This window comes from Euprymna scolopes, chromosome 23 (genome assembly GCF_053919585.1).
Source record: "Euprymna scolopes isolate OS-2025 chromosome 23, ASM5391958v1, whole genome shotgun sequence".
Classification (NCBI taxonomy): domain Eukaryota; kingdom Metazoa; phylum Mollusca; class Cephalopoda; order Sepiida; family Sepiolidae; genus Euprymna; species Euprymna scolopes.
The window spans coordinates 87,281,540-87,308,399 of NC_136504.1; the positions used below are offsets into that span (position 1 = coordinate 87,281,540).

General features: G+C 32.1%; 1 protein-coding gene across 2 annotated transcripts in view; it reads right to left on the reverse strand.

The window, feature by feature from the left end:
- Nucleotides 1-1,161: 1,161 nt before the first annotated feature.
- LOC145246045 (armadillo-like helical domain-containing protein 3) overlaps nucleotides 1,162-26,860 on the reverse strand; it is a 148,580-nt gene continuing 122,881 nt past the window's right edge. Inside the window, exons 23-28 of one of the 2 annotated variants that reach the window (XM_080107883.1) lie at nucleotides 25,734-25,860; nucleotides 15,985-16,005; nucleotides 11,753-11,828; nucleotides 8,571-8,649; nucleotides 5,075-5,191; nucleotides 1,467-2,062 (exon numbers count right to left, since the gene is read on the reverse strand). In XM_080107883.1, the coding sequence (XP_079964009.1) occupies nucleotides 1,967-2,062; nucleotides 5,075-5,191; nucleotides 8,571-8,649; nucleotides 11,753-11,828; nucleotides 15,985-16,005; nucleotides 25,734-25,860 (516 nt within the window). In that variant the 3' untranslated portion in view covers nucleotides 1,467-1,966. Of the gene's footprint in view, nucleotides 2,063-5,074; nucleotides 5,192-8,570; nucleotides 8,650-11,752; nucleotides 11,829-15,984; nucleotides 16,006-25,733; nucleotides 25,861-26,860 lie in introns of both variants that reach the window. The other variant, XM_080107884.1, reaches the window with a different exon arrangement.

Consider the following 26,860-nt stretch of genomic DNA (forward strand, 5'->3'; position numbering starts at 1 on the left):
AGGTTTTATATTTACTTGCCTAAAAATTCAAATAAAGCCAGTGTCTTTATGTTTTCATTGTCATCAATAGCTTTCTTCCTACAAATTCAATATTTGATTCTGAGCAACCATTTTTTCTTATGGATTGTTGCAGCATATTAAAATAAAATTCAATTTGATTTATAAAATGTATTTTGATGGAATTCCTTCCAGAAAATATCGAGTCACGGTTGGAATTATTTCCATATATATGACATTTCTAAAAAGGGAATTAACTCTGTATTTGTTTATACAGAGTTAATTCCCTTTAAATGAAACAAAAATATATTAAAAAAATAAAAACACGCGTTATTTAATCAAAAAAAAGACAAAGAAAAAGTAAGAAACAGTGTAATTAACCGGGCAATGCCAGGTAAGGACAGCTAGTATCAAATCATGAGAATAACTTCGATTAATTATTCAGAATTTGGTCAACGGTTATTCTTGTTTAAGAATGTGTCCGTCCTTACTGATGACCAGCCTCGGCACTTAGCATTAGTGCATTTACTTACAGTTTTCGTTTCAGTCATTCCACATATAGATTTGCATATTTTTTGTTTTTTTCAATAAATTTTCTTTCTTGAGAGAAAGTGATGATTCCTTCAGGAAAATAAATGCATTCACTCAACATTCTGTTATTCATTTTCGACTTAAACACAAAAAAGTGAGACTGATCGTCCCCTAAAAGGTAAGGTTAAAAGAACACTGCAAAGCTGTGACAGCTGTGAGGAGGTTGAAAAGTTGGGATTAGCTGATCACATATGGGCAGAAAAGGGAACACACTTCCTATTATTGAACGAGGTCAAAATATTACTGACACGCAAGCTGGAGAGTTAGATGACTTAAAGAAGCAGCACATCTGCTAAAAAAAAGAAAAAATTCTAAGCAGACTGAGCATAGAGATCAGCAGTATATGAGAACCTCTAATTATAAAGAAAACAAATTGTATAACCCCCCCCCTCCTTTAAATTTCAACAGTAAAAGGGAGATAATCCCATCAAACTTTATTAGTTACCTCCTTTTGCCAACCAAATTTTTTTCATACATACGAAAACGGCAAAAAAAAAAACAAACACAACTCAAAGAATATGAAACCATCTACAGAGCCAGTAAGTCTTCTCCTTTTTTTTTCAAGATAGCGACCAACATGCCTGACGAAGCTACATCAATCGAGACGTTGTACAAGTAACACTCAAGATGAGAACAATAGTGGGATCAAAAAAATATAAACACAGAAACTTTATTTTTTCTGGTTTAAATGAGATTCACTGATTCATTGAAATTTATCGTCTGCTGACAGTTTACTGTTGATTGGCTAATCATGTGTCATCTTCCGAATGCTTTTACAATCAGGCTAGAAGATGCCAATGAGTTGTTTGAATCTGAATAAATAACCATTTACTGAAATATCGTCAGATATACTATTAATCATATAAATTTGGAGATGCTTTTTTTTGTTAAATATTTTTATTAAAAGCAAAAAAAAAATAAATAAAACAGAATAATATAAAAATGTACATTATTAAAACAAAAATAAAATTAATCATCAAAAGAAAATGTATATATATTTTTTTTTCTTCCATTTTATAATTATTGTGTACTTTTGGACCGAAAAATTTATTTTTCAGAGTTGGGTAAATATACAAATTTATTTCTTCATTATATTTCATTTTTTATTTAATCAGAGGAGGAAAAGAAATACGAAGTACAAACCAAAGACAGACGAGTTCGGCACATTTCTTAGTCAGAACAGAAATAAATAACAATCGGTCCTTGTTGGTCGCACTGCAAGAATGTTAACGTGGAAGGTGCCAATTATATGTTACAGCTGCTGTCGACCCAACTCAGAAAAGAAAGCGCAGAGGCTTGCGTGTCACTTCCAAAGTAGCATAAAAACGACATAGTTGGCTATAGCGAGAGATAGGAGGGTATTGTTTGATAATAGCTATCAGGAAATCATGGGATTATCATGTAAAAGGTCTTCCTGCTGAATGGGTGGTAGGTTAGTCACACTTCTGCGTACATCACAAGTAATCGAACGAACCTGCAATGAAAAGAAAATTTATTTTTAAACAATAAAAGGATTTTTTTTTTACTATCAGACCTATCATAGTTTAGCCCTTCAAAAAATTTGATTGGGGGAGGATTATATACAAGTATCCTGAAAAGATATCTGCAGAAGAAGAAATTCAAATATTTTAAATATTAGACGAGGGATCATTTTCCTATTTAAATTTAAAGTAAAATGAGAATCGCCCTCCTGACTAGTTAGCAGTAAATGAAGATATCAATTTTTTTTATTCTTTAGTTTTTCTTTCAAAAATATTTTTAAACAAATTTCTGCTTTGTACCCGATTTCAAAAACAAAAAAAAAACACAATCTTCACTTTCGACTACATTCTTTTCTACATCTTTTTAGGGTTTAGTTATGTTTAGAGTTAGTTTACAGTTAATTTAAAGTTGGTTTAGAGTTGGTTTAGATTTAGTATAGAGTTGGTTTAGAGTTGGTTTCCTTGTGTTTGTGGTATACTCTGTGACCTGTCTTTACTTTTTTTTCACAGGATAGTGTGCCCTACATCCATCATTGTTGTTTATTAATTTAAATGCCAGTGTGATGCTGTCCACGTGGAACGTACTGCCTTGTATTTGCAGATCTACATCAACCATCACGTTTTATCTAAGATTAGATAAGGCAAGGCAGGATTCTTGAGTCTCCCTTTCTCCACGATATTGGATTCTGAAAATCCATGCCGTGCCAGTAACTATATAATAAACGATTTTTTAATTGTGGAATCTGTCTATTGCAATATGCAAACATTCTTTGTGCCATTAAAAAGAATACATAAAGGCGTTAAATCCTTTTAGAAAACTTTGACACCCCTCACCCATTTTTTTTTTCCACACTGTGCGGTTTTAATCTTTTAAACAAATGTGTAATTATTTGTTTTGATCAGTCTTGATATTTCACTTTCCCTCATTACTCTTTATTTTCGTCAATATTTCATTTAAACTAGCGATTTCTATCTAAACGCCTATTGTTTTTCAGTGTAAATTTTGTACCTCAGAACACTAATATATATATTTATATATTTTAAGGATGCGAGTAGGCAAAAAATACTGAAATTCAATTTATTTTCTAAAATTGAAAAGGCCTCGACATTCTTGTGTGTGTGCATGTATGTGTGAGGGTAGCATGAAAACAACTAAAATCAACTTGGACGATGTGCTCTAGTGATAAGTAGTAAAAACCCATTAAAAATAATTTGAAAAATGTTCAATTAGTGAAATATCGATCTTGGTAAAGCAAAAACAAAAAAGAATAGTTATGTCTGATGATATATGTTGCCAGTTTAATATCAAATAACAAATATGATTAAAGGACAAAGTAAAAACTTTAACAAATTCATTAAACAACTTACAGATTAAATGGTAATGTTGGAATTCTTGCATGCATTATGATTAAGATTGTGATGCAAGACACATTTCTTTTTTTACCTGCTGCACTTCATTTTCTTGTTCTCTTTCGGTGGAGGAGAAATCCTTCACGACTGAGACAATTTTTATTTTTGTACCTTTTCTCCACGTTAAAAAACGACCCTGGTGTCTAACTCTGTCCCGTGGGGAGGCATAGTAAATAGGTACAAAACTGTCATGGTAGACTCTGCTCTACCCCCAAGGGCGATAACTCTCTAAAGGAAATGACATTTCTTTTTGCTTGATACCTCACAGAAAAGTTTTTAAATTTACAAACAAGTTAATTATCAGATTAATTTAGTTGACAGGTTAATTTTATAGATTCTTGGTTTTCTCCAGTCTTGACAGACTATGGATACCTACTGAAAGGGTGACTGCGCATGAAATTTGTGTGGCAAGAGTTGCGCAACCTCCAACCACACCTCTACTGTGTCGACATTGTTGCATACCACTGGCAAGCGGAGGTACAGGACGACTGGAAACTGCCGTGATGAGCGGAGAACACATACAGCGCCTAGAATTCCCAAATGGTTGCCCATCTGGTACTAGCCAGGCTCAACGTTGCTTAACTTCGGTGATCTGACAAGAACTGGTGTGTCAACGTGATTATGGCGTGTATTATTTTATAGATTATTACTTTCGTTTTAGAGAGTTGAAGGACTTGGTTTGAAAGTTTTTAATGAAGAAGACAGGAAATCATTCTTTGATGCAACAAGAGTCATTTAACTCGATCCCCTTCATGAATCATTTGAAGTCTTAACTTTCACAATAAAATTAACATTTTCAGTTTTCGAGGAGAACTATCATGAAAGAAAAAAAAGGTAAGAAAAAACAAAAGAGGAAAAGAGAAAAGACAAAAAAAGATAAGGTGAAAAGGAAGTCCAATCAAGTCAAAAAGAGATAAAAAAAATAAAAAGGTAAAACCCTAGTAATTTGGCAGAAATCAAAGTTTTCATTCTGCTCCAGAATTCCCCCATATAAAATACAAAAATATATTCTAAAATTTACGTAATCAAGTAGTTTTATTTTTATAAAAAAAATTAAATTTTACGAGAAACTGAAAAGTGACTGTCTTGCCCATTATTTTGAAAAACGGCTAAAAAAACAAGAAAGTTGACTCAACAATAATTCATACCAGATATATTTTGTAATGCCTACAAATTCCCATTAATCATTTAAAAATTATTTTCATTATTAAAATAAAATTACTTGATCAATTTACATGATTTTTAGAATATGATAATTTCATTCCATCATAGGCAAATACATATTTATTTTTGTTTTGTAATATAAAGGGAATTCGAAACAAGAATTGTTTTTTAATTAAAAAAAAGTGGATTTTTGTCAAAAAATGCAAAACTCACATTCACGCAAGTTTCTAGCAATAAAGGGGAAATCCCCTATTTTTTTGGATTAAAAGGAAAAAGTAGAATTCCACTAAAACACAGCGAATTCACGTTCTTGAGAATGAAGATTCAAATCTTAATGGAAGTTTGATTTCATTGGACTATTTTATAGCATATCGACACAGATTTATGCAATTATGTGATCGATGACATCCGACTATAAGTAAAGTACTTACAAGTTGTGTAAAAAAAGACGTTTCTCGCGGTTTCTCTGAATATCGTTCAAACTGATCCAAACTATCTTGAAGTTTCAGCGTTAGCGTATCGTAATTGTTACGGACAACTTCAAGCACCTAAAGAAAAAGAGATTGACAAAAATTTTAACAAGTCAGAAATAAGACTCACGGATTCTTTGGATAAATGAATTTTAGATAAAGAAAAAACGAAATGTTGGACGTCGTAAAAAGAACATGTCATGCCTTCTTATTTCTTTATTGGCTTGTTAGGTAATTGGCTAAAGCTGAATTACCTCCCATTAGCCATGAAAAATAGTAACCTCCCTTGAAAAAAGTTTACGTATTTGTGCATTTTAAGTGGATATTTAAAAATACATTTTAAGTAAAAACACTATTACGTACTTACATGTCATGTCGAAATTAGTAAAAATTCCCAAAATTATAAAAAATGATCCAGAAGAAAAACAATTAAAAGAAAAAATTTGATTTATAGAATAATGCAGTTTTAGTAGTTTAGCCTATTCTGTATGACAAACTAAATTATCTCCCTTGTTTTGTTTTTTGTTTTCACTATGTCAAATTAGAAAATGGTGGATTGATTTTTTTTTTTTTTTTTACTAAAGAGTCACCACTTATTAAGGTCCAGAGGCCACTCAAGGATAAGGGTTAATAAGCATACAGCGGTCAATGAGACATTGTCATAGTAATTGTAAGTCGAAATTTGGTAAATTGGATTACTAAAGGGAATGGCTCATCAAGAACTTGTTTACGTTGGACTTGAAGACAACCATATTATAGTCAGCAGGAAAGCAGGCAAATGGAAGAGAGTTCCACAGGTGTGCAGTTCTAAGAAAGAAACTGTTCATGGAATCTACGTTTAGGTTTAGGTACAGATAAAGAGTGGGGGAAATTATTGATAGTGTTTTCAGCTAGACAAGTGTTTCTCGTGAAAGTTTGGCGAGGGGGGACCATAGATTGGAGCTCAGACGAGCACTTGCCATGAAAATAACGATAAAGCAGAGGCAGGCTCGCAATGTCTCTTCTTTGAGAAAGAGGTTGCAGGGAAGAGAAAAGGGCATCCTCCACTAGGCTACAAAGTCTATTTTGAACTCTGTCAAGGCAGGATAAGATCTTTCTAGCAGCTCCTGCCCAGATGTGGCAGCAATACTCCATTCTTATAAACAAATAGTTCTAGCAGATCTTCTACTCAATCATGTTTCATAAGTTTTGGAATTTTGACTAATTTCGATATGACATATAAAGACATACTAATATTTTTACTTAAAATGCATTATTTTTTATATTTTTTTCAATATTCACTTATAATGCACAAGCAAGTTTTCATATCATAAGTGGCCATTTTGAATTCAACAGCACTCTTAATACATTTTAACATTGGACTGTCTTAGATAAGTCTTCACTTTGAGACAAGTGCATGATGACCTTTTCATCTGTTTTTATTGGTTGTGCATATTTCTTGGCTTTTGGATGATTTTCTGATGCAAAGAAACTTTGTTTATAAACAATTCAAGGAAAAAAAAATGTTTTTGTTTCATGCGTTGCCTTGCACCATATTTGATATAATTGTACTTCAAAAAATTAGTTAGAAAGTTTGTTTTTATATTAAAGATAATCAAATCAAACTTGTGTTTATAATTGGGATTTTTCTTTTGTTTGAATATATTTTTTTAAATAGTATATTTTGAAAATATCTTGCAACTGATTAATATGTTTGTAATTGGAAAGTTTTAAACAGTTTAAGCAGGTGAAAATGATGTGGAACTGTTTTCTAATAAACGCTGCTTGGCAATTTCAAAATCATTATTTCTATGGAAGATGCTCAGTTGAGCTTGAATCTCTGGTTTCTCTTTATATGACATTCACAGCAAGAACTCATCTAATTACCAAAACTGCAAACAATTTTCCTTTCTTCCTCTGTAAGCCTAACATTAAACAGAATTCTCATTAACTGAGTTTTTTTCTAAGAACTCTGCATCTGTGTAACAAATGATCATGGGACTGCTTCTCTGCAAACTACAACATGGTCATCTTCAAATCACTAGTCGACTGATGATCCATCCACTTCATTATTCTCAAGTGACTTTTCGATAACTCATCAGTAAATAAATAAAAATAAATTAAATTTTAATTAATACATTAATTAATCAACTTAAAATCATTATAAGTGTCTTTTGTTCATTTATATTCTATTCAATTTCTTTAATGCTTGCTAATAGTTTTTACAGATGTGCCTTAGTGGAGGTATGCATTCTCCTCAGTAGTATTCATCCTTTTCAATCTTTTTATCATTATCCATTTCTTTAACCTTTATTATCCAGTGGTTTTTGGATTTAAAAAGTGGTGACTAAAAGTAAATACTAGTTACCAAAAGATTACAAGGTCAGCCAGAGTAGATAAAGATGACAAAAATCCTGATTTTTCTTAAACAACAAACAGCTATGCATAAAACCACTCACGATACAAGGTGCCTTCAATAAGTTCCAGACTTTTTCATAGGGGCACTTTTATTGATATTACACACATGAAATTTTAGTCCCTTTCTCCTCAAGCTTGTACCATTCCAACAACTTCTTGAATGCCCAATGGAAGTCCTTCTGTGTGAGTGTGTCAATGACCCTTGTCACAGCCGCTTTCATCTCCATTGTCTCATAATGACAGCCTCTAAGGTTTTTCTTGAGTTAAGGAAATAACCAAAAGTCACAGGGGGCAAGGTCTGGACTATAGGGAGGGTGAGGAACTGTATTGATGCCCATCTTTGTCCAATAGTTTGTGAGAAAGATGGGGTTGTGGACTGGTGCATTTACACAAATCTTCCGTATCTTAAGTTCCTTGCAAATTATTGTGTGTACAGTTCCCACACTGACATCAAACTGTGCACTTATTGTCTCTATAGACACATGATGGTCCTTATCCATCAATTTCTTTATTTGACCAATCAACTCTGGTGTTCTGACTTCCTTACTCCTCCCATACTTCCTATCATATCTCATAGACTCCCTGTTTTCCTTGAATCTTTTATGCCACTCAAAAACTGATGCTCAATTCATGCAAGATGATTCAAAAGCAGTTTGAAACATTTCATACATTTCTGTGGCATTTTTCCAAGTTTAAAACAGAATTTTATTGCATATCGCTCTTCTAAAGTGTCCTCACGTCCAGATTGCATATTTAAAATTCACCAGCTGTCACAATCAGGCTTTGGTAGGGTGTATTCCAATTCCTGCTGTAACTATTCATTTGAATCTGAAATCATAAAAATTGGTCAGTCATCTCATTAGCATATTTAATTTTTAAAAGTCTACGACAATTTTAAATGCCTGTAAAAAAAAAGTTTGGAAACTTATTAAAGGCACCTCGTATTTGGTTTTCCAGCCAAAAATGCATTTATCTCCTCATTTTATTAGAAACTATGAAGGAATAAAACATTAAGAAAAGAAAAAAATCAAAATAAAAAAGGGTTTCCTGTGGCACTTACCTGTTCTTCTGTGAGAGATGCTAAATGATTCTGTGCTGCCCAGGAGTCGACCTTTGGTGTGAAATGATTAATAATAGCTCTGAAACAAAAAACAAACAAAAACATAATCTGTGGAAACTATTTTCTCATCAAAATAAAAAATAAAAAAATGAAAGCGATGTTATAACACAGCACTGTTAACGTTCTCAAGTGAAAAGGTTTGTAGTTAATTTCTCATTTCACTTTAGTGATGCTTGTTCTAGTTCCTAAATTGTTTTCATCAGATTCTCAACAGCTCCGTTCTGTTCTTTTTAGTAATTTTTGCTGCTACTTCATACAAAAAACAAAAGAAAACATGTATAAACATTATCTCTTTTGATTTGAATAGTTTTCGTTTTCATGGTTACTAGAATGAGAACAAGCTACCCCAGTGGATTAAATAAAGGGTTTCATTCAAAATTCTATACTGATTCCTAAGTTTGATTATATACACCTGAATAAGGTCAGAGGTTACATCGGCCAAAATGTTGTCAGATTATCATCCAAGATGGGAAAAGTAGGCCAAACAATCCAAATAATAAATGTGTTCATTTGTCTTTCGTGTCTCCTTCATTTTTTCGTCTTTAATCACTTGGAATCAAAAAGATTGAATTTTCATTTAGTTTTATGCGAGAAATATATAAATGTATACACATGCTTAATTTTATAAAGATAGAAATAGATTATTATAACTTGTTGAATAGGAAAATCTTTCAGAAAATTATCAGATTTTTTTTTTAAATTTCAGACTTTAATTAGAAATTAATGAAAATATTTTGGAAATATTTTATTAAAAAAAAAAAAAAAACTCGAATTTGCACTGATAAAAACAATCATTTGTTTTCATCATGAGAAATTACATTAAAGGGACATAATTACGATTTACTTCGGCATGAGTTACTTCCCTTACATGTTTCATTAAATAAATATATTGAAAGATCTTAGCAATTCTGTGCAGATTATTTTAATAAAAATCTTGACATATTCATATTTGAAGGTTCATCTCGGTTTACTAAAGGATACGACTCTACTTTTTGAAATGAGTTATGGTCCATTTTGGTCCTAGGAAGCTCTCCTCCCAGGTATTATATGCTTCAAGAGTGGGTTGATTTATTATCGGTTGCCTGAGATGCCTTTACCAAGAGTACAGACGGCTAATTATTTTACCTTTTAGCGTGCCTCATTATAGGAGCTGAATGTTCCCACTCCACGCACACACATTACACTGACTTCATGCCTAACCTTGTAACAAGAAGCACGCAAATATTGGTTTTTAATCTTTTGGGATTTTTTGGCTATAGCAATTTCACTTCACTTATTTTCTGTTTTGTATGACTGATATTATGCAAATTTTGTATTGATATGAATTGAGTAAGGAGGAACTCTTTGGTTGCCATCTATTTCGACCATAAATAAATGTATGAAGATATTAAAAAGTTTAAGCATAAAAATGTGAACCAAAAGATTTAGTTTGGTTGTTTTGTTTCACAGCATTTTAACTCTTTTCAAATTCAGAATTCAATTATTTTCATAAAAGTTAGCATGCACCAAGTTCTTAATATTTTCAAATATTTAATAGATTCTATTTTGCATATGAAGGTTTGTAGATTCATGTTTCTGTTTGTTTTTTTGTTGTTTTTTGTTTTTTGACATGTACATATTTTGTGAATAGATAGTGTGATATATGATATGTTTGTCCAGAATTCTATATTAAAAAAACACAAAGAAAAATCTATGTGATATATGTACTTGCGATAGAAAGAAATAAGGTAAGCAGAATAAAAACTGATAAGAATAGCAGAGAAAGATTCATTTCGGAGTGATAAGGGTGAACACCTAGACCAAGTTTATCTGGAACATTTTATTTTCATGCCTAAGACAAAAATTTTTAATTAATAGAGAGGATAAGTACTACAACCTGATGTTAGAGTAAATCTGGCAATAATAGAACATCAGACATGATTCTACACTACCAAAAGGTCCCCCACATGTATATGTTTGTTTGAAAAAGAGTTTATATGCTGTAAAATAACTAGTCCATGTATATTTAGTTTTTATTATAAGCTATCCAGATGTAAATGGATAAAAGAATCAAAAAATATTTTTTAATCAGAATGGTTTACTTGTATAAATTTCAAAGAGTTACTTCCCTTGATTGGATACGTTTTCACTATTTTTTCAGATGAATTCTGAGAAACTACGAACAGTGCATTTTAGCCAAATAAAAGAACAGAGAAACCAAACTGAAATGACAAAAATGAATTTGTAATTCTTACTCATATTTCATAATTATACTTGACGAGAATATATCTACAGAATAACTTATTCTCCTCAGTTGCTCCTGAAAATTAACTGCATATAGTGATGCTAAACCAGCAGTGACAAAGAGGATATAAGCATAGAATAACCAGAATGTATTTAAAGCCAGACAGGCATATGTCAGTTTGCTAGATAGAAAAATCGATACTTGTACAGTTTATTTAAGGCATCAAAAAATGAAAATATCAAAAAAAAAGTTTATATTGTATGTATCCGTTATGGAATGAAGTTCTCAAAAAAAAATTCACTTAATTTTCAAGTAGTTTTTTTTTTTACAGTGAAAAAACAATTTGTTATGATACCAAGCAAAAGGTTTGATTTTCAGGAAGAAAAGCTAGTATTAATAATGAGGAGGGGGTGTCGCCGATTTGAACTGAGTTATCTCCTCATGGCTTGTTCAAAAAATACAAAGATGGCTACCTTCAACACGCTGTCATAAAAACATGTTTTTCCGCTGTAAAAAGAAAATTATTCGATCAAATTAAGTGAAATTTTTTTCAGAGATCTTCAGTCCAAAACGGATACGTACAATATAACCTTTTTTTCAATATTTTCATTTTTTTACTATCTTGATTAAACTGTACAAGTACCTAAAAATCAAATAAAAAAAACGTTAATTGACAAATAATAAAAACAGCAGAGAAAGAAAACAAGTGACAGTCAATAAAGAGCGTTTTATGGTATCTAACAAATTGTTGAAGACATTGAATGGTTATCGTAGTATGTGGTGACAGGGACAATAGCTTCAACAAAGCAGAGCAAGCTCCCCACACACAAAAGTTGTTACAATCATCCCGTGACATTGTTTATATTTTTTTTAAATTAATAAAAAATAAAAATCTAACCTGATGTTTCCAAGGTGATTCTTTAATTTTGCTGCTGAATCTTTCCACACTCCTTCATTCGTCGTATACCTCAGCGCTGGAAATCAACAACAAAGAAGAATGAAGCAGACAGTTTTTTAAACCTAGAAATAAGGCAATTAAGAGAAACATACAACAAAAAAATTTATCAATAGTTTCAACGCACATTTTTAAAGCCACAATAGAAGCAAGTTTTGTACATGTGTGCTGAGTATCAAACGCTTTTGACTGTTTATTTTATTCAGAGCAAAATACAGCTGATGTATTGAATACCATCAACTTGTCTACATCTGCAGGGAATTTAGACATTCATTTTTAAAAGTATTTAATGCATAAGTGAACCAAACACCCGACAGGATTTGGACGAAAGTTTGTAATTCCATACTTCTCATTAGTTCACCGTTTATTTCCCGATTCTTAAATTTGTATTCGGCTATCTGCTTTTTCTGATTAAAAACTTTGTACCATGTAGCCAAACTTTTTAAATTCTAAATGCTGTATCAGGCCACTTCATTTTCTGATTCAAGATTCCACATCAAGGCAACTGAATTTTCCAATTTCAAACTCTGCAACAAGATACCTGTATATTCCAATTCCAGGCTCTACATCAGGCCAACTGTATTTTATGACTTTAAACTCTGTAATAGGTTACCTACATTTTTAACTCTACAGAAAGACAACTGCATAAATTACTTGCTATTTTCCGATTCCAAACTATTCTAATCTATACATGAGATCACCTACATTTTCTGAGTCAAAACTCTTTACTGTTGAACTACCTTTAGTTATGTACATGATCCAAAGAATTTTGCCACATGCTTGAGAACAAAATTTCTCCATTTATCATGGTTAAAGACCAGTATTTCATCTGTCATGAACAACATACCAGTATTAACCCTTTCCTGATCAGCTCATCTTTTTGATATTTGTGCTCTTGACCTTTCTTTAATGAAATCTTTTTTATATACATTCTTTATATAGCTGCAATTTGAAAACCGATCCAAACCATACTGTTTTCTTTATTGAGCATCATTAATGAATCTGAAAACCTTCGTTCTGATATCTGTATTTCTTACGGTTTCACAAGGAAACTTTTTAAAATATCTTATTTCAAATACACTGAGCTTCTTCATATTCTCTCACAGTACAATCTATGTTTTGATTAGCATTTATAAATGCAGTATAAAGTTTTAACTTCAGGGTTGTTATGTACTTCTCCGTATGCAAAAACTAATATTCTTATTCTTCTGTTAATGATGGATGGTGATCCTGGAAACACTGAGCCAAGAAGCACAAAATCTTTGGGTTTTTTTTTTTGTTGTTGTTGTTGTTGTTGTTTCAACTGTTTTGTTATCTATTGAGATATTAACAACACAGGAGGAAATAAGTTTGCATTTGCCTTGCTTTACTTTCATCTTCTTGCTCAGAAGTAGGGAACTTCAACTTATCAAAGATGGCAGCAACAAGCGTAATGTCATCAACATAACAAATATCAGTAGAGTGCTCCATTGCTAAGCAGCAGTGTTGATTGCAGACTTTACAATTCTTCATTAGATAGTCCACATTTTACCATTCTATAACCGATATTAGAAAAACAATACTTTGTTGAGCCGCAGCACACAAAATGGCATGTGAATTTTTTGTTTTTTAATTTTAATAGCCAGTATTAGGCTACCTGAACTCCAAGAATAAGATGAAATTTGTTGAAAAAACAAAAGTGACAAAATGAAAAAGTAATCCAACTGATACTCTTTTTATAATTTTCAGCATGAGAACTCTTATTAATAATGAGTGACAAATGTAAAAATTTTATTTTTTTAATAAAAAGCTGTGTTTCTGGTATTTTATGAGTGTTGATAATTTTTTTTTAATTTCAATGTGTTTTTCTTTCGTTGCTCATGATGTTGGATTGGTTTGAACTTCTTTATATATATTAGTGATTAATTATGATTCTGTTAAACTATTTACAACTGCTTTATATTCAGATATTTGTTAACAGACTTGTAATTCAGCTTTTTACCAACCACATCAGTTAACGTTTCAGCCATTAAGTTTATTATCATTTTTTTTTTTTAGATCTGAATCAAATTTAGATAAGATCTGATGAAAATCACTGACATTGTTTCAAGACACACAAATACTCATATTGATGTGGCATGAAGATCTCATATATTCTAAGTGGGTACTGTGCTAAATATATTGTAATGAAGTACGACAAGTCTAGATCCAGTATGTCAAACCTTGTAGCCTGCTGGCCTCGTGCGACCCATTCCAAGCTTATTTGCTTCCCACACAGATAATTTTAAATGACTTTTAAAAAGTGGAGAAGAAAAAGGAAAATATCAAAATAAAAGCTGTAAAAAAAAGCAATCAGAATTTCTTATCTATTGTCACTTTAGAGTCAAAATAATACAATTTCAAAATCGATCACTTGTCATCTCAGATGAAACTTGAAACTGCGCAAAAATTTCAGCCTGACATACCAAATATTATCAATGAGAAGTTTCAAGCTTTGGTAGAAAAGATGAAAACGTTTGAATAGTTGATAATAAATATTCATTTTGAAATATTGTCATTTCTATGCATTGTATTTGGATGCAGCAGCAACAAATACAAGTGAACCATGTGTGTTGCTTTTGAAAGTTTTGTTATATTGAAATAAAGAAAAACTTCATATCTCATGCTAATTTCTTTCATTAATACATTCTCAAACTACATGTACGTTTGTACTTGCATTCTTAAAGAGAACAAAACTATTGCATGTCTCGAAATTAAAAACAAACTATTTGGAAATAATTTTTATTATACATATTCAGTTATAATTGTAAAAGTGTGTCTCTCATGAAAACACAAACTGACTTATGGCTCTCATGGGATTCTGAGTTTGACATGGCTGTCTTAGATGGTAGGCCAGGTTCTATTATTTTCTCGAGGAATTAGATTGCAGACCATGTGTCGTCTGGAATATATCATGGGGCAAGACCATGTAACAAAACCAAATGCTGCATGGTTGGCTTATGTGCATATCTTCATTTGATTCATTCCAGATATCTAGATTTTTTCTTCATGTCGCACAAGTTATATTTGAATAATTCTTTACCAAATTGAGAATTATGTATTGGAATTTTTTCAGATGACAATAGTTTGTATTATTCAAATTACTATTCTAACCTTGGTTGTCACATTTTCACTAATGTAACCGTCATTATTCTTCAGGTTTAACCTTTCAAAGTTTTGGGAATTTATACATTATTCCAAACCGAACCTTTTATTTCATACACAAAGATGGATTGTTCCTGTTCCATCAGCCATATTGGGTAGAAGTGTTAATCATTATGTTATTCTTATCAACTTCAACCTTTAAAAGATTATCATTTAGAACTGATTGTCCACTGTTGTGGCAGATACAAGTGTTACTCAGTCATGGTTCCAGCAGCAAACCCCATAGAAGTGAGGGCCAAGATCAACTCGGTGTCCAGTATCACTGTGCTGAGTCAGATTTTCAGCTGACCTCCACATTGTTTTTTCCCCAACCTTGAGGGGTTGGTTCAATGAGTGAAATCATCTGGATGATAATGAAGAAAGTGAAGAAAGTGGAGACATCTTAAGAGAGTTTGTTGTAGAGAGGATATATTGCAGTGAGAACGAACAACAGCGTTTGAGATGGAACCGTGCCAGCAAACACAAAGGATGCAATGTAAACAGCAGTGATCGAACACCTCAAGCTTTGTAAGTCACTTGTTCTTATCGGCCAGGTTTCACAGCTGTACAATGGAGTGACATGAGCAAGAGCTTGATACATTGATTGTGCCCTGAGTCTGACATAAATGCATGTTCAGAAAGATGCATCTGAAGAAGTTTGCTAGATACATCAGTCGAAACATCATGAAAATAAAAACCAAAATGTAAATAGTTGTCCACATAATGAAAATAAAGCAATTTTGGATTTATTTATTTGTTCGAATTAGAACAAGATTCAAACAGTTTATAAACAATATCAGACGAATAAAGATATTTGAAATTTCGAAGCAGAAGGCGAGCGGCAAACATTAGAATAACGACAATCCTTTAACCATCCAGCAATATAGTACGGTGACATCACAGTCGGAATTGCAAATGGAGGCTGTTAAATTTTTAAAAAGCCTGATATTTATGCGCAAAAGTTTATCCGCAGAAGTCGCAGGTAGAATAAAAAGTCAGCAAAGCTATCTTACCAGGATTCCCAGCTTTCATGGCTGAAATGATAACACACAGGAGACAGATTGTATAGTGGCAAACAGAGAGAAACCCTTTTATTTGTGTTAGTGGTCAGTATTAGAAGCAACGGAGGTTAGCAAACTTGAGAGGGTTAGAAAAGGCTCTCATTTGAAAAAACGCCTTTGTTTTGGTTGGGGTTATTTATGTTGTACGCTATGATCCACCATCAACTTTTAAATAGCAAAAGACTAAAATTCATTCTATTATGAGAGACAGATTCATTCACTAACTATTTTTAGGCTACAGAACACTTACTTAAAAATACAAATTTATTTAATCATTTTAAGAGCCATGTGTGCAGCAAGATTATATGTAGAAAACAAAATTTACATGGAAAGAAAACAAAAGTTCCACTCTGCAATTTGATATTGTAGGAAAGTAATTTCTGATTCAAATTGAAGATCAAAATAAAATTAAAGTCTCAAAGGAAATGACATAAGGAAACAATAAGCTGAAATAAGAATCTAGCATTAGCTCTTTCGATTTGGACAATTTAACTTACATATTTCGGAAATCTCCCTCCCTCTTCTTCTATATGGATGGATGACGAGGAAGAAGTGTTCATACAAACTGCATAAATTCAACATTATTATGTACTGTATCAAAAACTATATAATAGAAATAGAACATCAGTCCTAGGACAAGTAAAATGAATTTCCTATATAGAACAGTTTTGCTTGACTTATGTACTTTTATGAATATTAAAATCCAGATGATAAAGCTACTAAACCTTATGTTTCGAATGCTTATTACATTGATTTTTAGAAAATAACTAAAATTTAGAGCTTGCCGTGATTCTGTTCCAACTAGAGTATGTGATCTGCTTGGATTAGATCTGCTGTCTACTCACCAAAATGTAACAGTTGCATCTGATGCCTACAGATATTTTCATGATTCTTGCCCCACCATAATGCTTAAATACTACCCTGTGCTGAGACTGAACAAATAAAACCTACGACGATATACATTCACATTAGACCCTCTGCATAATCACATCAGAGATGTATTGAAGATCTCCGTTTGCATTGTGTTCTACAGTCCTGAACATGCTGCCTTAAAATTGTGTGCGGACATGTATCACTAGTTAACTATCATGATGTTCCTAAGTTTTATGCATTCCCTAATTAGCTTAGTGACCTGTATTGGTAACGGTTTTATGATAATGGTTTAATAAAGAGGGGAAAAATAGAGATTTAAGAAGAAATTCAAATTCAGGTAATCTTAATTGGTGTTTAATTACTATCGACAAATAATATTTAAAAAAAAAAACATGGATGATGTATCAAATGCACTTAGTTATGATATAAAAAGAATAAAATAATATGACACGCACACAAATGTTAAAAGGATTAGTAAGAGTTATTTCCCTTTAACTACAATGTTTTAAAGTTGTGTAAAAAATTATTTAAATTGAAAGTTATCATTTCGTACGCTGCTGTGCACCATAAGAATACAGACATTATTTCTGATTTATGTGGTATCAAGCCGCATGAAGAACCCCAAAGCTTTCTCAATATTATGTTGCTCTTTCAGTGAATTCTAAATCTTAACAAAAGTTAGTTTTGAATTTAAAAACGTAGTTGTACTTTGTACATGATGATGCATAGTTAGTGTTTGCGACGCACCCCTATTATCAGGAATAATGAATTCATCCATGGCGTCACTTCCAAGAAATAAGAAGCGGTTTATGAGAGTCAGAAACAGACATGTGAAGCGGATGGTCATTCACCACTAGTCCTACTATGAGCAAAGTTATTGTTCTATTCCTACTTTTATGTATTTTGTTATTTGTTACTTGCGTCGTTCTCATCATTTATTCAACCACGAACACAACAACATTTAGTGGGCATGTCAACATACATGCCAACAGGGTTTGATCATCTAAAATTTATTTTCTCCACTTGGAAAAGTAATTGTCTCTTAAAGACGAGATTCCATACTGAGATTATGAGCTACTTGAAATCCTATACAAGTTACAGCCACTCCAGACATAAGACACCCTGGCCATTAAGTTTTTATGTCCAGCGATGAAACAATTCATAATTTTCAAGTAAGCTTGCCGTAATTGTCTGTATTTTTGAGATGAGGTGTTTTCATTGATTGAGCTTGTCGGACTGACTTCCTCATCTTGGTTGTTAGAGTCACAACGTTTCGGCCGTTTTGCCCTCCTGCCTTCATCAGGTGTTTTGTATCGAACTGGGGAACTGTTTGTTAGGAGTCTTGAACCCAACCCTTTATTATTATTACAGGGGTACCGTGTTCGGACTCCAGCTAGGCTCTGGGACATAGTTGCTGATTCTCTGTTTTGAATGTTACTTTTCACTGCCTTCGTTCAGGATTGAACTCAGCACCTTTGGGTAACTGTAAACTTTGATACAACGTCTAGGACCACTCGGCCACATGCCGCTTGCCGTGTTTCCTACTCAAACGATAATAACATATACCGATATGAATTCAAACAAAAATAGGCAAGACAGATCTGAGTATAGTCAGGAATTTAATTGAAATGGTGTGTGATATTTTGTGTTTGGTTGAAAGTGACTTTGATTCTGATTGTAAATCTGTCATTTGGCAGAAAAACCAAATGTCATTTAAAAACTCTCAGAATAAAATGTTCATATAATTTGGATTCTTTGAACTACTGTTCTCATTTCGAGCTTCGTTTTAACAATGTTTTGCTTGATGTAAACTGACTTGTTCGCATGTATCTTGTTGAACTTAAGAATCTAGACAGAATTTCAAATAGAATCTTATATTTAAGCATGCTCTCGTTCCGTCAGGCATGACGAGATAGCGGTACTAAGTAATTCACAATTGTATTTTCAGTCACCCACACAGAGAATTGAACCTTCAACCTTCAAAAAAGGTCACTTTATAATTGATTTTTCCAATTACTCTAACCACTGCGTCACGGGTCCTTGCAAACGATTCTAGTACAAATTTGAGGAGTTTTAAACTTATTTTATTTCTAGATGTAAATACCACTATTTATTACTATATGTTACTACTATATATCATTACTAGCTAGTTACTATATATATTATCTATTATTATAATTAGCAATTCCCATATTGTGTTAAATTATATACTAGGTCTACTTAGTAATTGGCTATTCCCCAGCATATGTGCTGCTTTTTTGAGTCGTCTTACTCTCCACTTTTCTTCTCTGTCTATAATTTTTACTTCATTCCATAAGGGTAGATGGTTTTGCCTTTTCTCTTCGTATATGGTCAACCATACCTGACTTTTCAACCTCCCCACCTATTACAGCTGTTCAATGTTCTTCTAACTTTACTTTTATCGAACGACATGTGTCACCTTTGTATGGTTTTCCATATTTACGTGCGATCTTATACATTCATTTTAGTCTGTAGGGGGCTTCACTTGCACAAGATTTTCCAGAGAGTTGAATTACTCCTGACTACTGTCCTGATGTCATACGGATTACATATTCTTTAAAGTTTTTCTGACAAGCCTGTGTGGTATACAAACTGTGCTGAGTTTTCGGTTTGTCCTTTGGTGTCTGTTACAGGTTTCATGGGGTTAATGTTATGCTCTCTGAATAGTTGTTTCAGAGAAGGTTTTTATTAAACTGCCCATCTCTTCTTAATATGCATTACTACATATTGATTTTGCTTGGTGTTGTAGACAACAGACAATTCCTTTCTTAACATTATATTGAAATTTAGGTACTGTCCAGTGAAAGTTGGCTTTCGGTATACACATGACATAAACCGTTGACCTGTGCGAGTTATTAGCACATCTAGGAATGATAATTTGTTATTCATTTTTTTATTGTGAACTGTATACATGGACGGATAGCATTCACATGGTCTAGTAATGTTTGAACATCTCCCTGATAGGGTCAGAGTATGAATGTGTCATCCACATATCATAGCCACAATGTTGGTTGAGTCTAACGCATTCCTCAAAGTATTCCATCAGGATGCAAGTGCGTTCCTCCAGTGAAGTATTTGAAGTCATCTTGTTGCCTATCACCATCAGAGTCTCGCCACTGGGTACTTTCGTGAACAGACTCACTACATCTAGACTCACCACCTGGTTGGAATTTATGGGAGCATTGTCGATTATTTTTATAAAGTGAGCTGAGTTTTTAGTGTTTAATGGAGATTTACCTATAATTGGGGCGATTATATCTACATAGGAATGTGAGGTGATTAGTTATCTTTGCCAATTTTAGGTTTTTCAATGTATTTCCATTTTTGTATTATTTCGAGTCCATACTAAATTGAAACATTGTGAAAATGACACTCAGGACGAAAGAATCCAAGTAATACAATTAATCAATCCTCATGTCAAAAATTCAAGAACATAAATCTGTGATTAAATGATTTAATTTGTGACAAACCTGTTCTTTTGGCAGCCTGTAAGACAGAAGTGAAAAGAACAAAAAGAAAAAAAAGAAATGGAAACCATTTTATGTGCTTGCTCATTCCAGTTGGATATAAGAGAAGAGCCTGATTTTTCAGAAGGGTTGAATTTTGGACTTGACCATTGAAGTGGCGAGTTGTGTCAGCTGTGTGTTGTGTTTTGCGGTTGGGAGATTCCTGATAGCAGTACGTAGAGGATTCTTTATTTATTACAACAGAAATGTTCTTTTAAATTTTGATATTTTGTTTGGAAGGAAAATCATGTTGTTAGAGCAATGAGCAAGACAATATAAAAACAATAAGTAGGTCTAATTACAATATAAAAACAATAAGTAGGTCTAATTACAATATAAAAACAATAAGTAGGTCTAATTACAATATAAAAACAATAAGTAGGTCTAATTACAACCAGTGTTGAATTCAAGATCAGAATTTGAATAAAGACAACAAGTAGATGATTATGATGCCCTATTTGATGAGCAGACACAAAAACAAGTGCTTATACGTAGTTCCTGCACCTATTACTGATATGTCCCATGAAAGTGATGTATTCATTTGAAGCAGCTAAGTGGTCTTGCTTATAGTATTTGAATGATAATCAATTAAGTCACTTTACTAAAGAAGTGTTCATGGTCAGAGCAGCTCTACTAGTTTGTATTTATGGCTCAACCAGCCAATCATAATTTCGTAAGAAGGAATCCAGATGTACTCATTACATTAAAGTCAATACTAACTTTTGTTTAAATTTATTATCACTTCTTTTTTTTTCCATTTTCTATCTTTAAAGATTGTAATGCTGGGTATGGGGCAGCCAAATCAGCTGCCAACATTGCCCTGCTTTTTACTGAAACCAACCGAGAGCTCTTTTTAGTATCTTCGCTGTTTCCTTAAGTGCAATTGTCTGGATTTCCCTTGCACTTGGTTCACCAGAAATATTAGTTAGGTAGGACTTCTTCATAAGCCCTGTAGCACCTGGGATGTCATCTTAATAATAAAATATCTATGAAAGCTCATCATCTGCATGTATTGTCAGAACAACTGAAACATGCAGCAACATGTGCATACCAGAGATAAAGAAATAGTCACATGCAATTTTGACAAAAAACCATTTGTTGCTATATTTGTGAATTTACTACATTTTTATAAAAGAAAGAATATAGCAATATGCTTGCCTAAAAACATTAGAGATCTGTGTGCAATTGAAACATGTTACAATTTTTATAAATGTGTTGCCTTTATGAACATGCAAAGTTCCACAAAGTAATTGTGTTATGGAATTAGAAGTCAGTCTGGTTTGTGAGATTTTGCTTTGTTAAGGGATATTTGAGTTCAGGTCTGTAAATTGATATTTGAGCAGACCAAAACCCAAAAGGGTTCATAAATCATGGTTTAAAGCCTTTTCTATTGTTAGCAATCAGTGATCAGCTTATTGTTGGAAATTGATAGTCAGCCTTTTAAGACCAAATAGATTCAAGCCATCCGAGAATAGATAACAACCAGAAGGACTCATTTTTCCCCTTTTTAACTTCTGGTTGAAATTCGTCAGATTAAGTTAATTTGTGAGAACTAATACAATTAGTAATAGAAAAAAAGGCAGACATGAATGGCAATATGAAAATTGACTACCCTACTAAAAAAATCTAATGTTTTGAAAAAAAGTCATTTTTTGATAAAACAAATTTTTAATGTCCACATTTGGTGTTGAATCAACAATTATCAAAAAAACTTGTTGGCGCTTGTAAGGAATCGGTACCCAGAAAATTTCAGTTCTTGTAAAGTCCGTTCCGAACATTAACAGCAAATCTAGAGTCAATTCTGGAGATTGGCCAAGTTGTTTATGATTTGAAAGTTAACTTTTCTTTTTGCTTTTATTTTGAGAAAGCTTGTTCGTCTTTTGCTTATTTTTCTAGCAAATTCCAAATATTACGAAAAATGATCTAGTAGGATGATATGCTAGGATTTTAAACAAAAAAATCAGCCACAATTATGTCCTCAGATAGTGTGTTTAAAGATGGCAGACCCTTAATTTAAGTCAAATGTTAACTTCCTTATTCTGAATTAGTCACACAACCCTTCCACATTAAAACATACGGTAAAACTTGATAATTTGATAAATCCTATTTTTATTTGTAATTATTTTTCTACTGGATCATTTTTCATAATTTTTGGAATTTATAATAATTTTGACATGCCATGTAAGTACATAATGTTTTCATCTGAAATGTTTTGGTGCAAAAGATTACCGATGTAAACACCCACCAAACATTTTTCTAATCCTAGCACAACCCTTTGCATGCTTAGTGCTGTTTGGCTTTTTATATTTTCATGACTTTGAAATTGTAAATTGCTTCAGTCATTTCTAGGACTTCTTTACGATTCTCCATCACTATTCAAAACGGACTCCATAAGAACGGAAATCATCTGGGTGTCTATTCTTTACATTTACCAACGTTTTTCAAAGAAATTCAATGATAAAAATTTTACAGCATAGGAGAATATTTTCATATATGTCTGATCATTTGATTAGTATTCTATAACCCATGCAAAAAATGAGAAAAAAATGACAAAGCACATTCCAAATGCCATTATTTAATAACATGGATTAGTTTTTATTACATAATATTAACATCACCAAAATAAATGTATCTTTTGTATCTAATAAATAAAATTATGTTGGTTGGATTTTAACAGTTGAACCTAGATGCCATTTAAGCTAACAAATGAAACTTTGATTCTGACTAGTCAATGTTCATGTGATATTGGCAATAAATTAACAGTAAATCACATGACATCAGGTCAAATTCAGTCGCAATCATTTTTTAATTTTGCTCACTCAGATAATGTTGACATATTTCAAGCATGCTTTTCTCAAGTTTACATGCATAATGCTAAATCGATTTTTAATCAAAATTATTCTTCATTTATCAATACTTAAAAAAAATAACATAAAAGTATTTTTAATTTGTATATAGAATTTTTCTTGCACTCTACTCTGGCCACAATCTTAAACACTTACCTAAAGTCACATACTTTGCTACAATTCATTTTTATAAAATACTTAATCTGGTTCAATAGTTTGCTCATATGGAGGCATTCTTAAACAAACACCTAAAAAGAAAAACCATCAAAGGAAATAACTCTTATTCTTTTAGTAGACGTTAGTGTTTTTTTTTGTTTTGTTTTTAACTTAGATATTAAGTCTATAAAAATATTTACAAAACAAATTTGAATGCTTTGAATTTTGGACAATGCTGGATTGGTACAACTAGTTTAATACATAAACTAAAGTTAGTCTCTTTATCATTTGTCAAAAATAGAACTCTTCTTACAAAATTAGTATTTCATTTTAGTCTCTCAATTTTCCTTGTGGATTTTTGCAACATATTGTTAAAAATAAAATGTTATTTGATTTAATTCCTTCTATAAAATACTTTATCCAAGTGGGAAATATTTTCAAATGGCTACCACCTCATAAAAAGTGATAAAATTGTATTCATTAATACGGAGTTATATTTTTGGAGTCAAAAAAAAAAAAAAAAATGGAATAATTCCAAAAAAATAAAAAAATTACACTACTAGGTAATGCTGAGTAGGTAGAATTTGTTATTTATATAATTTAGCGAAATAAAGTGTTAATTGTTTTTTTGTTATTTGTAGTTTGATGAAATTTTATATTTTCTTAATTAAACTCAGGAACTCTTACGGAATTTTGAACATAACATTTTATTTACGTTCAATTTTATTTCTGTGGTTTGGGATTTTTCTAGATTACGTTCAATTTTATTTCTGTGGTTTGGGATTTTTATAGATTACGTTCAATTTTACTTTTGTCTCGATCCACCTTTTTTGGGAGAGCTGACTTTTCCCCACATTAAAAACCGACTTCTTCTACTCTTAAGTAAATAATGACTTGTCCACCAGGTTTCAGTCATAAATGTCCACCAGTATTTGTTTTATCACTGTTTCAGTAGATGTGATTCTGAATTAACTTTACACTCACCGGACCTTAAAGCACCATATTTTATTCCAGTCATTCTCTACATGCCTATCTCCTATGATGCAGCTCCTATCACTTACTAATAATAACCACCTATTATATTTGTGATGGAGTTTGTCACAAATTCTAACACATTTAATTCAAAAAATAAAAAATAGTTTTTAATCGTACAAAATATGTAAATTTCATGTAAAAAAAACGATGCATCAGAAGAGTTAAACAAAAATAATTAAAAATAAAATATATCCATAAGGATTGCTTATTATCCAATCAATTCATCCATTTATATAACTAAACGTTTTAGTCTATTAAAAATGGGCAAAAGTTATAGTCTATTGCCTTACGAGTGATTTATGCCAAACTTCTGGAGTAAATGTGGTATTGTTGTGACTAATTCCTATTAATCCCTAACCGTGCATCAAAGAGATATCATAATACTTAGTTTGCTGCACCTTATCATAACAAAGATCCATACACAATTTCAGCTAGATCAGTTCAATAGTTTCTGAGAAAAAGTGGAACAGAGAGATAAAGAGACATATGATATAGATAAAACTAATAATAATAATATTTGGCTTACATTCATCTTACAAACTTGCATGCTGGATAACTTTCAAAAATTGACTTCTAAATTAACCTATCTCTAGCCAGGTTTTTATTTATCCCTCTTTCTCTGAAGTCCATCCTGATCACTTCCTTCTATGTTTTTTATTGACCTTCCTCTGTTAACTGAACATGCTACATAAACTGTTCTATATTTACTAACTTAAAAACTCTTATCCATTCTTTCAATGTGGCCATACCACCCAAGTTTCCTGTTCTGCACATATACTGTCCAGATTTAATCTTCCTCTGCAGTCACCAGATCTAAGCCTGTTTTTCAGACTCACATTGCACATTCACCATATTATTGTCATATCATTTCTCTCCATGCAACGTATGTCCTCAACTCTCAGAGATCAGGTTTCACTTCCATACACCCTCACACTGCACTCACATGCCTGATAGATTCTTCTCTTAGGCAACAGTAGTAATGCATGGCAGAAAATCCCTTCATTTACTCCATCCACTCCTGACTCTTGCAATCACACTAGCACCTGCTTCCATCCTGTGCTCTAATGATATCATCAAACTTGCAAAACTTCTGAATGAAATACAATATTTTTGCCATCTAAATACACTTTTTCACGTATACATTTCAACACGACTCCTATGATGGATCAGCACATAAAGGAAATTAGAAAATCAAATCTACAAAACTCTAAATGCAAAACAAATGACAAAGATAAAAGAACAATGGAAGATAAAGTTGACTTACCCATTGAATAAACATTGTCAAAGACTTGGTGCATTCGAATGATCTCGTAATAAAGCTCGTCATAGCTGGTAGGGTTTGGTAAAAATGTGTCACCATACGTTATAAACAGATTGAAAATGTTGATAACCTGTGAGATAAAAAGCAGATAACTTCAATAAAATAAGCTTTACATTAGGCATAAGGGTGGCTAATGTGGGCTATAGTAAGTTTGGCTTTATGCAAAGATAGTAAAGAGGTAGTGAAAGCCCTTCTTGAAAATTCAGATACCATCGATTTTTTTAAGCTTTTAACAATGGTTATTGGACATAAACATGCCTCAGTCCAATACAGCAGGGGTAGAAGAAATCACAACCATCCACCCTCTGCTGGACCGTTTGTTGATGACGAAATATCACCATTAAGCAATGTAAAATAAATGTCTTCGGTTTACTTTCAGCAGCTGTGTAACTCTTGTTCCCTTATTTTTTCCTTTAATCCTCACATTCCAGGAACAATGTTTCTGACAAAGAGGGAAGAATTGTTGTTTTCCGGGTCAGAATTTATTCCATCTAACCCTTCATTAGCAAGTTTTTGACCTTTTTGTTTTAGCTCCTTACATCAAGTGGCTTCATGCCTTGTCTGAAATGATTTTCATGAAAAAAACAATAAATATTCCTCAAATTTCAATTTCCTCGGAGTATATCAAAAGGGTTTTAGGATGCATACCATTTGAAAATTTGAGTATTTCAGATTTGTATTAAATAATCATTAGTCACCAATTAAATAAAATTCTCTGAATTTCCATTTCTTCTTAAGAGCCCTTAAGCTTAAACTTTAAACATTTTCTAGAATCAAAATCATATAATGGATTTTGATAAAAAAGGAATAAAGACATAAGGTTTAGTATTATTTTATCTTAATTTTCAATTTTCTTAAGCGGACATAAAAGTAGAAAATGATAGAAAACGTTTAGTTCGGGTAATTAATTTTACCCATCCTGATTAATTTCGGAGTGAATCCTGTACATAGAAATACATAAAAACATACACATACCTAACTTTATATACGTAGACTTATAAAAAAGAAAAACTTCTAAATTGACTCTACAATCTATAGTGGGATCGACAAAATGAAGATAGAATGGATGC